This window comes from Trichosurus vulpecula, chromosome 7 (assembly GCF_011100635.1).
Source record: "Trichosurus vulpecula isolate mTriVul1 chromosome 7, mTriVul1.pri, whole genome shotgun sequence".
NCBI classification, from domain to species: Eukaryota; Metazoa; Chordata; class Mammalia; order Diprotodontia; family Phalangeridae; genus Trichosurus; species Trichosurus vulpecula.
In genome coordinates, this window is record NC_050579.1 from 244,915,009 (window position 1) to 244,929,336 (window position 14,328).

The 14,328-nt window shown below is 48.5% G+C and overlaps 1 protein-coding gene across 3 annotated transcripts; it reads left to right on the forward strand.

Moving 5' to 3' along the window:
• The first annotated feature begins 2,515 nt into the window (after positions 1-2,515).
• On the forward strand, positions 2,516-14,077 carry FRS3 (fibroblast growth factor receptor substrate 3). Of its 3 annotated transcripts, XM_036767756.1 has the most exons (8): positions 2,516-2,565; positions 4,188-4,213; positions 5,169-5,313; positions 6,592-6,680; positions 7,827-8,013; positions 10,185-10,346; positions 11,977-12,134; positions 12,711-14,077. In XM_036767756.1, exons 4-8 carry the CDS (start codon positions 6,615-6,617, stop codon positions 13,662-13,664), a joined length of 1,527 nt encoding a protein of 508 aa, XP_036623651.1. In that variant the 5' UTR covers positions 2,516-2,565; positions 4,188-4,213; positions 5,169-5,313; positions 6,592-6,614; the 3' UTR covers positions 13,665-14,077. The 3 variants fall into 3 exon arrangements, with proteins under 3 accessions (XP_036623651.1, XP_036623649.1, XP_036623652.1); XM_036767754.1 differs by lacking the exons at positions 2,516-2,565; positions 4,188-4,213; positions 5,169-5,313 and adding an exon at positions 6,204-6,281; XM_036767757.1 differs by lacking the exons at positions 2,516-2,565; positions 4,188-4,213; positions 5,169-5,313; positions 10,185-10,346 and adding an exon at positions 6,204-6,281.
• Positions 14,078-14,328: the final 251 nt, after the last annotated feature.

The window sequence follows — 14,328 nt, forward strand, 5'->3', positions numbered from 1 at the left end:
ATGTATGTTTGTAATTTGTTTGTATTTGCTTTGAAGTTCAGGTTGCTGGCTTTTCCTCCTGAACTAAGTGAATGATGTTTGTATATTTAATTAAAGTCAGATTGTTAACCCCTTCAAGATACTTTCCTTAGTAAAACAGATCAAAAGAACCTGTACTGGCAGCTCTTATTGCTGGTCTTGTCAGGTCTTACATCCAACAACAGCTGCTAGCCAAATTGTTGTTACAGCTTCCTGGGGTTCTCCACCACCTTTTGAGAACTGTGAGCCTAGACAGTCATTTTTCTATAACCATTCAATCTCTCTTGAACCACTCCCTCCAAGAATTCTCCTTTCTGCTTGGTGAGTCCAAGATTCACCATGGACTGAAGTAATAAAAGACTTTATCTTTCCCTTAGTTGGATCATAACCCTAATCACTTAACCACTTCCTAGATGACTCCTTTTTAGGCTGATGGGAAGACCGGGACCTGTGGTTAGGTTAGAAATTAGTTAGACCTTTGATAAGAATGAGCAGAAAAGATTTTGGTGCCAGACATTGTTTTGGATTGGCAGGAAAATACTGATAAGCATTTCTCATTCAGATCAGTTCAAAGGCTTCAGACAAGATACTCAGAAAACTGCTTTCTTAATAGTTTTAAAATGGTGGGGATGGGGGGGACTTTGCTTCCACATTCTTAAATCCACCCCTTTCAAATTTCCCCATTTTCATCAAGGACCCTAGAATCTCTTGAGTCTCTCAGGCTCTAATTCTTCTCCCTACCCTCGACTTCACTCAAGTAAAAATTGTTTTCTTCAAAGTTACAAATGACTTCTTAATTGACACATTTGACTTCCTTTTTTTCATCTTTATCTCTTGACCTCTCTGCAATGTTTGACACCAATGACCAGCTGCTTCTTTTAGATACTTTCTCATCCCACATATCTAATCTGTTGTAAAGCTCTGTAATTTCCACCTTCGCTACACCTCTTCTATATGTCCCCTTCTCTTTGTTCACACAGGTGTCACCTCACTTTGGGCACTCACTGCCCCATGTCTCTCCCCACTCCAATCCATCCTCTCCTTAGCTGCCGATGTTTTCCTAAAATGGAGGTCTGTCCCAACTCAATTTATTCTAGTACCTCTTTATTGATGTTCATCCTTCATTTTTGAAGAGGTCCAATGGCATCATGGGATGATGTCTTAACTTGGATCTAAGTGAGGCAGAATTGCACAAAGCTGTCCGTCTCATTCTCTCTCTTGCAGAGTAATCAAAGTCCAGTGCCAAGACAAAAGCCAGGAAAATTGGTGATGGCCTGGGATGCAGTGAATGACCTTGGAGTCTTCAACGTCTGACCAGGCTCTGAGCGTCCCACAAGTGCCTGCTTCAGCTGCTTATGGCCATTGGAAAAAATTGTTCCCATCCTCTCATTCTGCCTTGGGAAGTCTACTCATACTTGATGTCGATATCCTTCTAATTCACCAATGGCTTTGAAGACAATCAGTTACTCTCAACCTGGTTTAGCCTGTCTACCCAGATGATTTTACTGGAGGTGTGGCCACTGGGTATGTATGGTACAGCTTCTTGGAGTCACAGGTAGAGTTGGGAGACAGGTGAACACCAAAGGTGCTTGAGCAGTCTTGAAAGAGACTTGGCAAATCCTCACACTAGAGGTGCCACTCCTCCCTGAACACCCCACGCATCCCTATTATTATATATTATTATATGCTCTCTATTACCTCCAGTAGCAAATGTAAAATCCTGCCTCGGGCATTTAAAGCTCTTCACAACCTGCCCTCTGACACCTTTACAATCTTCTTACTTTTTTTATTCCCCTCCAGAATCCAGCAATGCTGGTGTACTTTAAGGTTCTCATACTACACTCCATCCCTAAATCTTGTCATTGATCGCCCCCCATGTCTGGGATGCTTCCCTCTGCCTCCTGACTTCCTTTAAGACTCAGATTAAATCCCAGCAGGGGGCCTTTCCCAGCTATTTCACACCCCCTCCCCCAACCCTCAGTGCCTCCCCAGCTATGTGACCCTTTGACTGCCTCATTTTTTTTCTTTGCAAAATGGAGATATAATAGCGCCTCTAACCCGGGGTTGTTGTGAATATGGTGTGAGGCCCCTTCTGACAGCCCCTGCTCTGCTGTGAATATAAAGCTGTATTTTCAAAGCGCTTCGCCAGCCCTAAGGCACTACAAATGCAACTATTATGCCTTTTGTTAATGGTGGTTGGCTCAGCCTCGAGCGCCCTCCGGCGGCCTTTTGCTCTCCTAGCTCCTTGCAGCTGCAGTCGTGTCCTCTAGGGGGAGACCTCCCAGGCTACGCTCTGCTCTCTGCGCCGTGGGCCTGCTGCTCCCGTCTCGTTGGTACGGTCGGGGTGACCTCTGACCCCGGCGGCTGCGGCAGCGGCGGCGGCGGCGGTGGTAGCGGCGGCAGCAGCTGCAGCTGCACAGGGAGGGGCGGGGCGGGGCGGGGCTGGGAGGCCTCCGCTCTGGGGCCGGCGCTGGAAGCGGACCCGACCCGACCCGACCCAGGGAGCCGGGAGCGGGGCCCCTGGCTCCGCCTGGACTGCGGGGCGATGTGAGTCCGGGGCGCGCCGGGCCCGGGCCGCCCCCTCCTCCTCCTCCTCTCCGCCCTCGGGGAGCTGCCCTTGGCCTTGAATTGTGGAAGGAGCCGGGCCTGGGCTGTGAGACCGCGGAGGGAGGAAGGACCCGCCCCCGTCCTCCCCGTCCTTGCGGGCATCCCCGAGGGCATCTCTGAGGGCCGGGGCTCGGTCAGGGCACCCCGCCCCCCACCCCACACGGAGGACTCCCCCACCCTCCCCGGGATCTCCCAGCCCGGCCTGGCCGGAGCAGGGTGGGCTCAAGGGCAGACGTCCAGCCGGCAGGCCTCCTCCATTCCTCAGGTTTCGGAGCTGAATCTCTTCCCTGCCGGGGAAGGGGCCGGGAGGCTTGGAGGCAGCAGGGACCTCCGGGCGAGACTGAGAATGGAGCTGAGCAGGGGCTGTCAGGGCTGGAGGGGCCTTAGAACATAGAATGTTAGAACAGACTAGAGGAACGGCAGAGCTGGGAGGGACTGGAGAGCCTAGAATGGTAGAACAAATATAGAATGGCAGAGCTGGAGGAGTCCTGAGAAGCTAGAATGTTAGGACAGACCTAGAATGGCAGAGCTGGGAGGAACCTGAGAACCTAGGATGTTAGGACAAATATAGAATGGCAGAGGAGGAGGGACCTGAGAACCTAGGATGTTAGGACAAATATAGAATGGCAGAGGAGGAGGGACCTGAAAACCTGGGATGTTAGGACAAATATAGAATGGTGTGGAGGAAGAGGAACCTGAGAACCTAGAATGTTAGAACAAATGTAAAATGGCAGAGGAGGAGGGACCTGAGAACCTAGAATGTTAGAACAAATATAGAATGACAGAGGAGGAAGGGACTTGACAACCCACCAGATACAGATAGAATGGCAGAGCTGGAAAGGCCCTGAGAACCTAGAATATTAGAGCAGACATAGATAGAATAGCACAACATAGAATGTTAGACCATAAGACTATAGAATGCCAGGACTGGAATGTACCTTAGAACAGTAGTGTCAAACTCAGATAGAAAGGGGGCCACTGAACCTTTCATAAGGGTCCCTGTGGGCTACATATTGACTAAGTTTTAAAATATAATCATGTCTGTGTTTTTTTGTATTTTTTATTTGTTTTGCTAAATGTTTCTTATTTGCATTTTAATTGGTTCTGGCCACTGGCATGATTGACACCTTGGCCAAAGAACGTTGGAGCTCAAACTGTAAGACTGTCAGGAGTACATAGAATGTTAGAACACGGAGTTTGGAATGTCGGAGATGGAAAGAGGGCTGAAATGGACCATAGGACAAGGAATGCCAGAAGACAACATAAAATGATAGGGCTGGAACTTTAGAACCTAAAATGTTAGAATGTAAAACATTGAATGTTAGAGTTGGAAGGCACTTCAGCTCATCTCAACAAAGGGAGAAACTGAGGCCTAGGGAAGAAAAGTAACTTGCCTAAAGTCTATGCAGCTAGTCAGGGCAAGAACTCAAACCCCAGGCTCCTGTTTTCCTGACCTGTGCTCTTTCTGTTACCATGTTATCACCCAAAAAGACCTTTAATAATCTTGCCTGGCAAATTTCACTTAGTTAACAGTCCTGCTCTCTCTCTCTCTCTTTCTGCAGGGCAAAAGGGTTCATGGAGGTATCAGGTAGGTTGCCCAGAAATTTTGGGAGACAGACAGTTGGGCATAGGCAAGGTCTGTTTCAGAACAGAAATAGTCTAAAAGCATATTGGTTACTGTTACGAATTGGATTGATTTAGAATACAAAGTATTTCCTGTGATGTTTGTTGTTGAATGTAATGGAAGGTTTGGAGTAGAGATCTGAAGTCAAATCCCAGCTCTGTTACTGTCATTGTGCGAGCTAGAGGAAGTTATCTGCTGATTTGGAACAGTATTACAAATCCCAATTTTCCCATTCAGAACAGTGTTACAAATTATATCTAGCTTGAGCTGGATGATCTTTAATATATCTTATAGCTCTGTTTTATGAGAAACTGATAAAACAAGAGGATGCAGTTTCAGCCGACTGAAAGTTTGGGGTTTATTTTCTTTCCCTTCCATTCAGATGCCTTCTTCCTGGGAGTCAAGAAGACCTGAGTTCAAATTTGGTCTCAGAAACTAGCTATATTACCTTGGGCAAGTAACTTTGCCTGTTTGCCTCAGTTTCCTCAATTGTAAAATAGGGATAGTAATAAGTTTTTAGAAAGCACAGTGCCTGGCACATAATACGTTCTATATAAATACTTATTCCCTCTCCGCCATTATAGATGTCTAGGGCTTGCACATTCTGGGATTCAGATACTATTGGTCTTGTGGCCAGAGGACCCAGGCACTATAAGATCTTAAATAAGGAACTACCTTAATAGGGCTCTAGAGAATGGAATTGGAAGGAAAACTTGGCTTTCCATAAGAAGCAAATAGTGATTCCTGCCTTACTTGTCTTGCAAAAGTTTTTTGAAAAGTTGAATGTGTTACATAGATAAAAGATGGTGTTCCTAGCAGTCAGATTTGGAGCAAGGTGTTTTCCTTGACAGTCATAACCTCTGGGCCAGGGATGAAAAGTCTCCAGCTGAACCTGCTGTCCCATTGTCTCCTTTTCCAGGTGAACTCCGGGTCTGTCCCAGATGGAGCCTGGGTGACTTCTCTGTAAGATGGCTACCATGATGCCCCACTAAGGATTGTGGGGATAAAGTGGGAGTCCTTTCCCATCCCCTTCCCATGGTCAGCTCCCCAATGGCCTGGGTGAGGTAAGAACTCCATGCTGGGGTGTGAGAGGGAATTGGGGGCGGGGAACACCTTACTTAGGACTTGATGCTCAAAGCTTCTCCAGTTAAAATAGAACTTTGGGGTGGAATCAGGGGAATGTTAGTCATACAGATACTAATTATCTGCCAGTGACCTCTCAACTTTGAATTCACATTCCTTATTTGTCTGTTCTCTTGGTTCAACCCATTATAGCTTAGTTCCAGGCTTGGGTTTACATCATAGTTCAATCCATTAAAGATTTATTGAGCACTGTGTGTGTGTGTGTGTGTGTGTGTGTGTGTGTATGTATGTAGGGCATTGTGCTAGATCCTGGAAATCCTAAGATCTTTCAGACATAGAAGTATATGTGTGGACCTTCCCATCTAATGGAAGGGGAAGGGGAATATGTGCAAATGACTGGGATACGAGGAAATAGGTTATTAGTGCAGAGAAGAAGTCCAGGCAAAATGATAAGAGGAATTTGAGGACTGATCTCGGTTTTAGCTGAGGATTTCAGGGAAGATTTTATGGAAGAAGTGGTCCTGGCATTTGTAGTCCCCTCTCATTCGTTCCTTTCCCTTGTTCATGAGGTCTAATATTTGCTACACTTAACGTGGATCCTCCCATGCTGGAAACCGAGGAAGAAATGAGAAGCTGGGTCTTCTCAGTGAGGGTTTCTGCAGCCCATAGCTGGGTTTTGTAGGGCAGGAAGGAGCAGGACAGGCTAGTGCACGAGTCTCATAGGGCCGAAAGAGACGAACAAAAACAAAGCAGACATGTATGAGCAAAGAAGAACAGGATCTAGGCTTTCAAAAATTTATTTGCCACTCGGTGGAATCTCTCCATTGGACAGAGAGCCAGTCTTGGAGGCCAGTAGGCCTGGGTTCAAGCTCGCCTCTGACATGTTCTGGCTGTGTGATTGTTGGCAAGTCACCGAACCTCCCAGAGCCCTCTGGAAGCTGCAGAGGAGGTAATGATCTGTGTTGGTAGTTGGAGTTTCCTCATTGGGAATTCTTTATGCTGATAAAAATCATAAACCTGTTTTAAAAAACAAACATAATGTCTGTGAGGTCAGGACCTGTTTCTTATTTTGCCTTTGTATCCATAGCACGTAGCACAGTGCTTGGCACAATAGATGCTTGCTGAATTGGACCAGAGGGGCAGAGGTGCAAGGGGTGGAAAACCCAGTTTGTTTGGGATTCCATACCCACAAGCTGAGTATATTCTGGAACTCTGCCTCATGATCGGCTTATTGCCTCCATCCTGCATTTTCCTCCTAGGGCTGACCAGCTGTTCTGACATCATGGGAAGCTGCCTTGGCTGCCTCTACAGAGACAGTGTACCAAACAACCATCCTACTAAATTCAAGGTACCTGCCCTCCTCACCGCCCTTCCTCTCCCTACCTCCACTTACCTCTTCCCATTCCTTGGAGAAACTCTTGGGCTAGCATCAGAGGTGCTCCAGAATCAAGGCACGGTCAGGAAGAGTCACTTCAGCCCCACAAGAGGAAGTGACTATTATTGGCTTGTATATGAACCAAGGAACTCACTTCAACCTGTAGGAGGAGCCTTCTTCTCATTTCTAGTGGCCATTGAAGTTAGGACTTGCTTTACTAGCCATCTGAAGAGGGAGCCCTTGTCTCAGAGGAGTGCAGCTTTGGGGAAGAGAAGGGAGGAGAGAGTCAGTACCTCTTTCTGCTTTTGTCTTCACTTCCTTCTTGACCCTCTTCTCCCTCTCAATTGGTACTCAGGGCATGTGAAGAAGACTGAGGTTCAGGATCCTAGAATCACAAAATATTATCATTGGAAAAGACTTTAGAAATAATCTCATTCAGCCTCTTAATGTTAGAGAGGAGGAAACGGGGGCCCAAAAAGTTGTGTTTGGTCCAGAGTTCCACAGATAATTGGTGAAAGAGCTAAGATTTGAACCCAACCCCTCTAGTTCCAAATCCACTGTACCATGATTCCATGCTAAAACCGTAGATGGTCAGAGCTGGATAAGAGCTTAAAGATCATTAATTTAGTCCAAGACTCTTCATTTTAAGTGGAAACTGAGGCTGAAGAGGGGAAGTGATTTTCCCAGAGCCACATAGTGAGTGAGTCTTAGCTGGAACTAGAACTCAGTTCTGTAGACAGATAGCAGTGCAGTAGGATGACCACTAGATCTGGAGTCAGAACACATGGGCTTTAGTCTTGCTCTCCTGTTTGTTAGCTGTGTGACTGTGGGTAAGTTACCTCACATCCCTGAACCTCGACCTTAGTTTCCTCATCTGTAAAGTGAGAGTGTTGGACTTGATGGCCTCCGAGGTTTCCCCAGCTCTGAGTTTCTGTTCCAGTAATGTTTAAGATCCCGTCCAGCCGCAACGCTCCAGTGCTGGGATATGCTAAGGTCTCTTTCGATTCTGAATCCCAAGACTGGGCCGTAGAATCTCTCCGCTAGACCATGATGGCTTCTTCCTTTGCTCCAGTGACTACTTCCATTCTCTCCCCACTTGATCTTTTCCCCAACACCCAGGTAATAAACGTGGATGATGAGGGGATGGAGCTGGGCTCTGGGGTGATGGAGCTGACCCAGAGGGAGCTGGTGCTGCACCTCCACAGGCGTGATGCTGTGCGGTGGCCCTACCTCTGCCTGCGGCGATACGGCTTCGACTCCAACCTCTTCTCCTTTGAGAGCGGCCGACGCTGCCAGACAGGACAGGGTGAGCACCAGCCTCTCTTCTCGTGGCCGTATGGGCACGTTTCTGTTCTCGGCCTGCTTCTCCTAGACCTGGGACCTGGGGACCCTAGCTGTGAGGTAGGCCGCAACCTTTGGGGGTGTGGGGATACAGAGCAGCACTGACAATGGGCCACTTTCGTGTGGCTCAGTGAAAGGTCCTAGCTCATGTCGGCATGTTAAAGGCAGAGGGAATGTTAGAGGCTAGTGGTGAGGTACAGTGGGAAAAGCCCTGGCTTTGAAGTCACAGAGCCTGGGTTCATATCCTGGCTCTGAGTGAAAGGAAATGGTGGGCTCAGGGAGGGAGTTAGGTCTGCTGATGAGTGGGTGTGACTAAAAACACAAACAAAAATAGTAAGAATAAAGACAGTTTTTTTTAAAAAAAAAAAAAGTATGCTTCACTCTGCACTCAAGAGTTCATCAGTTTTCTCTCTGGAGGTGGATCTCTTCATGGGTCCTTTGGAATGGTCTTGGATTCTTGTCTTGATCAGAGTGGCTAAGTCTCTCACTGTTGATCATTGTTACAATTTTATTGTTCCTGTGTATAATGTTCTCCTGGTTTTGCTCACTGTACTTTGCATCAGTTCACATAAGTCTTCTCAGGTTTTCCTATCAAAATATTTAAAAGCAAAACAAGTTCCTGGGCTTCTGCTTAATGCAATTGGGGGAGGCTTTCTTCTCTCCTGGCAGACCAGCTTTTGAGTATCTCATGCCCATCTCCCTTTTGCAGGGGTGCTGATATAGTTAGAACGTAGGTCTGGGGTTTGATGCTTCTTTTAAAAATATTTTTAGGGCACCCAAAGATGTTATTCCTCAGCCATGTTTGGTAGTGCACTGAAGCTTTGGGGTTCGTGGAGAATGCTGAACTAGCTTGTTTGCACCCTTGGGTCATTTCCATGGCTTTGCCTGGCTCACTCTCTGAGGTGGCTTGACCCAATCCCAGGCTGTGATCATGTAGGCATTCCATAGTTCCCCCTTGAGAAAAACAGCCACATTCCAAGCTGCCTGCACACCTCAAGGGAAGGGAGAGTGCTGCATCTGTGGGCGAGGGAGATCTAAGCTCCCTTGCTATGTGTGTCAGGAATTGCATTTAGACAAGGGAGGAGATCACTCTAGGCTAGAGAGCTTTTCCCAGAGGAGGTAGTGGGCTTTGAGTAGCATTGGAAAATGGGGGAGGATTTGCCAGGCAGCAAGGTGTGATGGAAAGAACTCTGGAGCTGGAGTTGGAGAGCCTAGGCCTGAATCCCAGCTCTGTTGCTCACTGTGCGTATGATCTTGGGAATTCTTTCTCTTGTCCTCTGTTTCTTCATTTATAAGATGAGTGACTCTAAGTGGCCAAAAAAAAAAAAAGGGGGAAGTCTGGATGGGAAGAGGAAGTAGGGGTTGGATGGAGTCCCCATAGCCATCCCATGGAGAAGAGGCCAAACTTACTCCAGCCCAAGGGCTCAAGGGCAGCAAACAACAACAACAAAAAAAAAGCAGTGGTAGGGGAGGCAACGCCAGGCTTTTACAAACTCCAAAGACCTCAGTTTTTTTGGTGCTCTGTAACTTTAATAAACTAATGTCTCCAGTACAGAATAAAATAAAATGAGGGAGTCTGGCTTGATGGCTTCTACAGCTCTTTCCAGCTCTCAAGCCTGTGTTGTGGATGGAGTGGAACAGGGAGGGAGCACATATTCTCCCACTGGATAAAGTGGTCAGTTAAGGAGGTACCAGCTGCTGAGTCTAGCCCACCCTGGTCACGGGGTGCTGTCCTTCCTGTTCCCCCTTCCATTTTGTCCTCTGGCCATGGTGCTCCCCAGAGCTGATAGACAGTTGGTGTAATGCAGACAGAGTGTTGTGTGGGGCCCACTGAGTGCTTATTGATGGATCGATTGATCAGGCCCAGGGGGTGCCTCAGGCACCTCTCTGAGATTGTAAGTTAGAGCTGAGGTGCTACCTGCATCGGTGGAGAGATTTCCCAACCCAGCAGAATCCCAGGGGCTTGACATTGATATATGAAGGTACAGTAGGTGCTTCCCTTATAAGAACACCTTGAGGCAGCACATATATTGTTCCCATAAGTTCCCAATAAGAAACTGAGGTTCAGGGAAATGATGTGATATATCCAGAGTCATGCAGCCACAAGTCACGTGCACTCTTTCCCTCCTTGGATAGGCATCTTTGCATTCAAGTGCTCTCGGGCTGAGGAGCTCTTCAACCTCCTGCAGGATCTCATGCAGTGCAACAGCATCAGCGTGATGGAAGAGCCGGTCATTGTCACCCGAAGCAGCCACTCGGCCGAGATGGGCCTGCCCCAGACCCCCCATGCTGCCAATGGTGAGGCCCTCCTCAACCCCTCACACAAGGACGAACATGGGGAGCCCAGGAACAATGGTACCTGGTCCTTAAGGATGGGTAGGGCACAAGGCCTAGCTCAGCAGAGTGCTGTGAAATACCGTGTCCTAATCAATGGTTGGGGATCCAGGAAGGAGACCATGGGTTTCCATGGTACTAGCATCCTAGAACTCTTCTTCCTCCTTTCTTTCTGTCTGAAACTGGGTCTCAGTCAGCTATACCTTTCTTAGCTGCCATCTCTCCCAGGGAGGGGTTTCTGGAGAGAGGGGACACCCGATCTTTATTCACCCCTCATTCAACAAGCACCTGCTTGGTGTTTAGTGGAAAGAGCAAAGGATTTGGAGCCAAGAGACCTGGGTTCAAATTCTACCTCTAACACCTCCATTGTGGCCTTGGCAAATCACTTATGAGTCTCCGTCCCTGCATCTGTGAAATGTGAATAATAAACCTTCTTCTGCTTCCCTTTTGGAAGGCATTAGAAAACCAAAGGCTCACCAAAGCCTAAAGTGTGTCATAAACCACAAGGCATCATCGAGGTGTGGACTGTGGTCATCACTTACTGAGCACCTCCTCTGTGCTCTACATTGTCGTGGCCTGGGGAAGCCAGGTGGAATGTGAAATGTGCCTACCATCCCCTCAATCCATTAATCAATTAACATTTATTTAGTGCTGCTATGTGCCAGGCACTGTGCTAAGCTCATATGACAAACTCACTAAAAGACCAGGGGTGTGTGAGAAAGAGAGTGTGTATACATACAGACAGACACACAGACACACACCAGGTACAGAGGGAAGTGCCCTGTAAATGTCAATGTGGCTGTTCATTTTGTCCATTAATAAACGTTTCTTAAGTGAGATGGCCTGATGCAGACTGGACGGAGGGCCAGCCCTGGAGTTAGGAATACCTGAGTCCCACCTCAGGTATTGGGGGGATGCCTCCGGGCTGTGTGACCTCTGTGTAACCTCTCAGTGTCCCAGGCAGTTGTTCTATAACTGGAAGTTGCAGAACTGTGACAGACCAATACTGGTATAGAGTTTTCTCCCTGAAGTTTTTCTATGTTAATAGAGAATAGTCATAGATCCTGACCCACCCCAAAGTGCCCAGAGTGTTCAGGATGTATCACTCTTGTTTTGGAAGTGAAGAGGAGAGAGATCATTGTGAGCTGGGCTAGTTGGAGAAGGCTTTGTTTTGGAGGTGGGCTTGGAGTGAGCTTTAAAAAGTGGGGAGTTTGACGGGTAAATTTGGGTAGAAAGACATAGTAGGTAGAAGGAGAAGCACGAGCAAAGGTGTGGGAGTGGGAAAATTCAAGGTATATTCTGGAGTGTGATTGGACCAAAGACTTTGGAAGGAAGTAATAAGCAGCAAAGCCCAGGTTGTCTAGTGCCACCAGATCGTGGAGGGCTTCGAATACCAAGCCGATGATTTGGAACTTTACTTAGTAGGTCATGGGAGCTGCTGAAAACTTTTAAACCACTGGTCAGAACCCTGCATGAGGAAGATCAGCGTCTGGCAGGGTATGATGGTTCTCTCCTTTTGGAGGGACGTTTGTATAGGAAATGGTTCACGGTTGCCTTTAGCTCTGACCTTGTCGTGACCTCCTCCTCCTTCCAGCTCTAGGCTACACTGTGTCTGGCTTCTCCAATGGCTTCCCCAGCTTCCCTGGGGAGGGCCCGCCATATTCCACCCCTCGCCCTGCCTCTGTGAGCAGCTTGCGACACTCTTCCCTTGGAGAGGAGTCCACCCACGCCCTTATTGCCCCTGAGGAGCAGGTGAGTGTGATCGGCTGCTAAACTCTGGCTTTGGGTTCATTGGCAGGAGCGGGGTTAGGAAGCACCAAGGGAGCTTTGGCTGTTCCCTCCATTGGACCTTGTGAGAGAAGAAGAGAGGGGAGGGGAGGGGGCTTTATGGCAGGATTTGGAATTAGAGAAGATGCCAGCTTTCTCCTTCTGACCCCAGTCCATCCCTCTACCCCCTGGCTTTTGGCATGTCTTCTTTTCTTCTTTATCCCCCCTCATCTTTTTTATTCAGTTCTTTTTGGAGGCATCATGATGTAGTAGATAGAGAGCCTGCCTAGAAACCAGGAAGACCTGGGTTTGAGTCCCACCTCCAACACATACTGTTGTGTGAAGCTAGTCAAGTCACTTAAACTCTCAGTATTCTAGGAAGTTCTCTAAGACTTTGGATTTTCAGAGAGGTGAGGCTTGCAACCTATATTTGTGGAGGGCACTCTTCACCTGTGAGTTCCTTATGATCCAGTCTTTGTCTCTTTCTCTTCGGAGGAGTTCTTTTCACCCTTTGACCCTCTCAGCTCTCCCCTGGTTTCATGCATATGCTTTTTTTTACAGTGCCATACCTACGTCAACACACCTGGAAATGAGGAAGACAGAAGGGGCCGGCGCTGCCTACAGCCTTTGCCTGAGGGTCGGGTAGGCTTCCCTTCAAGGGCTCGAAGCTGTGTCCTAGACAGCCGAGACCCCAAGGTGTTCCTGCAGCCAGGTCAGGTGAAGTTTGTCCTGGACCCAAGCTCCACTCTGCGTCATGTGGTGAAGTGTCAGGGTTACTGTGGCAGCCCTGGGCCAGAATGTGGGGGTCCCCTCTGCCCTGGCCAGCAGGGTGGACCAGTCCACAACAACAACAATGAGTGCCCAGCTGAGTGTCTAGCCCAGCCCAAGTGTACGTATGAGAACCTCACTGGTGGGGGGCTGCCTCGTGGCGGGAACTGGAGACTGAGCCAGGAGGAACTGAGCTGGAATGGCTTCTCGCAGCGACGGGCAGCTCTGTTGCACTATGAGAACCTGCCCTCACTGCCACCTGTGTGGGAGAGCCAGGCTCAGCAGCCAGGAGATGAGGATGATGGGGACTCCAGGGATGGGCTGACCCCTTCCTCAAATGGCTACCCTGATGGTGGTGATGAGGATGAGACACCACTCCAGAACTACATAAACGCTCGGGCTGCCCCCCGAAGTCACATCAACTTCCCTGTGCCACTCTCCCGCCGCCGGGGGTCTCCCCGAGTATTCAACTTTGACTTCCGCCGGCCAGGCCCAGAACCACCACGACAGCTGAACTACATTCAGGTGGAACTGAAAGGCTGGACTGGGGACCACCCCAAGGAGCACCAGAGCCCTCCAACTCCTCGTCCTCCAGTGCCCTCTGCCCACCCTACCCGCCGGTCAGATTCCTATGCTGTGATTGACCTTAAAAAGACCGCAGCAATGTCCAGTCTGCAAAGGGCACTGCCCCGAGATGATGGCACTTCCCGGAAAACCCGCCACAACAGTACTGACCTGCCGCTGTAGGGAGAGGCCCACTTGTCGTGGCCCAGCGTGTGCCTTCCTGTGGTCCTTCTCTTCCTCTTCAGTCTCCATTCAAGGAGCCATCAGTTCCCACTCCCAGTTGTTTGATCCATTTTCCTTAACTCTCCCATCTAGAGGGTTCGCTGCTGCTTTGCTGGAGGGTACTGGGGCAGGAAGCACCATGCCTTAGTGCATGCTGGGGTTCACCCAGATACTGACCACTGGGCTCGGGGTCTCCTGGAGCCAGCCTTCTGGGAGGAGGGCACTTGGGAGAGGAGGGAGCAAAGCTGTGAACTGTGAAAAGAGATCGTTTGTGATCATATCGGAAGCTACTCAGTTAGATGTCTGTCTGTCTGTCCGTCCGTCTGTTTTTTTTTTCTGTTGCAGTTTGGAAGAGTTTTGTACTTTGATTTATTTATCAGTTTATTTTTCTATTTATTGTTTTAAATGTTATTTAACATATTTATTAATTATTATTATTATTATTTTTAAACCCTGGCTCTGTGGATGATGTCACCCTTGTGTTGGAGTTCCTTTCTGGGGAAGGGATGGAATCAGGAAAGTCTCCTCTGGTCAGGCCTGGAGGACTAGGCGATGCTCGGAAGCCCAGGCAGCTCTGGGTTATGTCTTAAGGGCTATGACTATTTCTTATCCTCTTCTTGAGGGA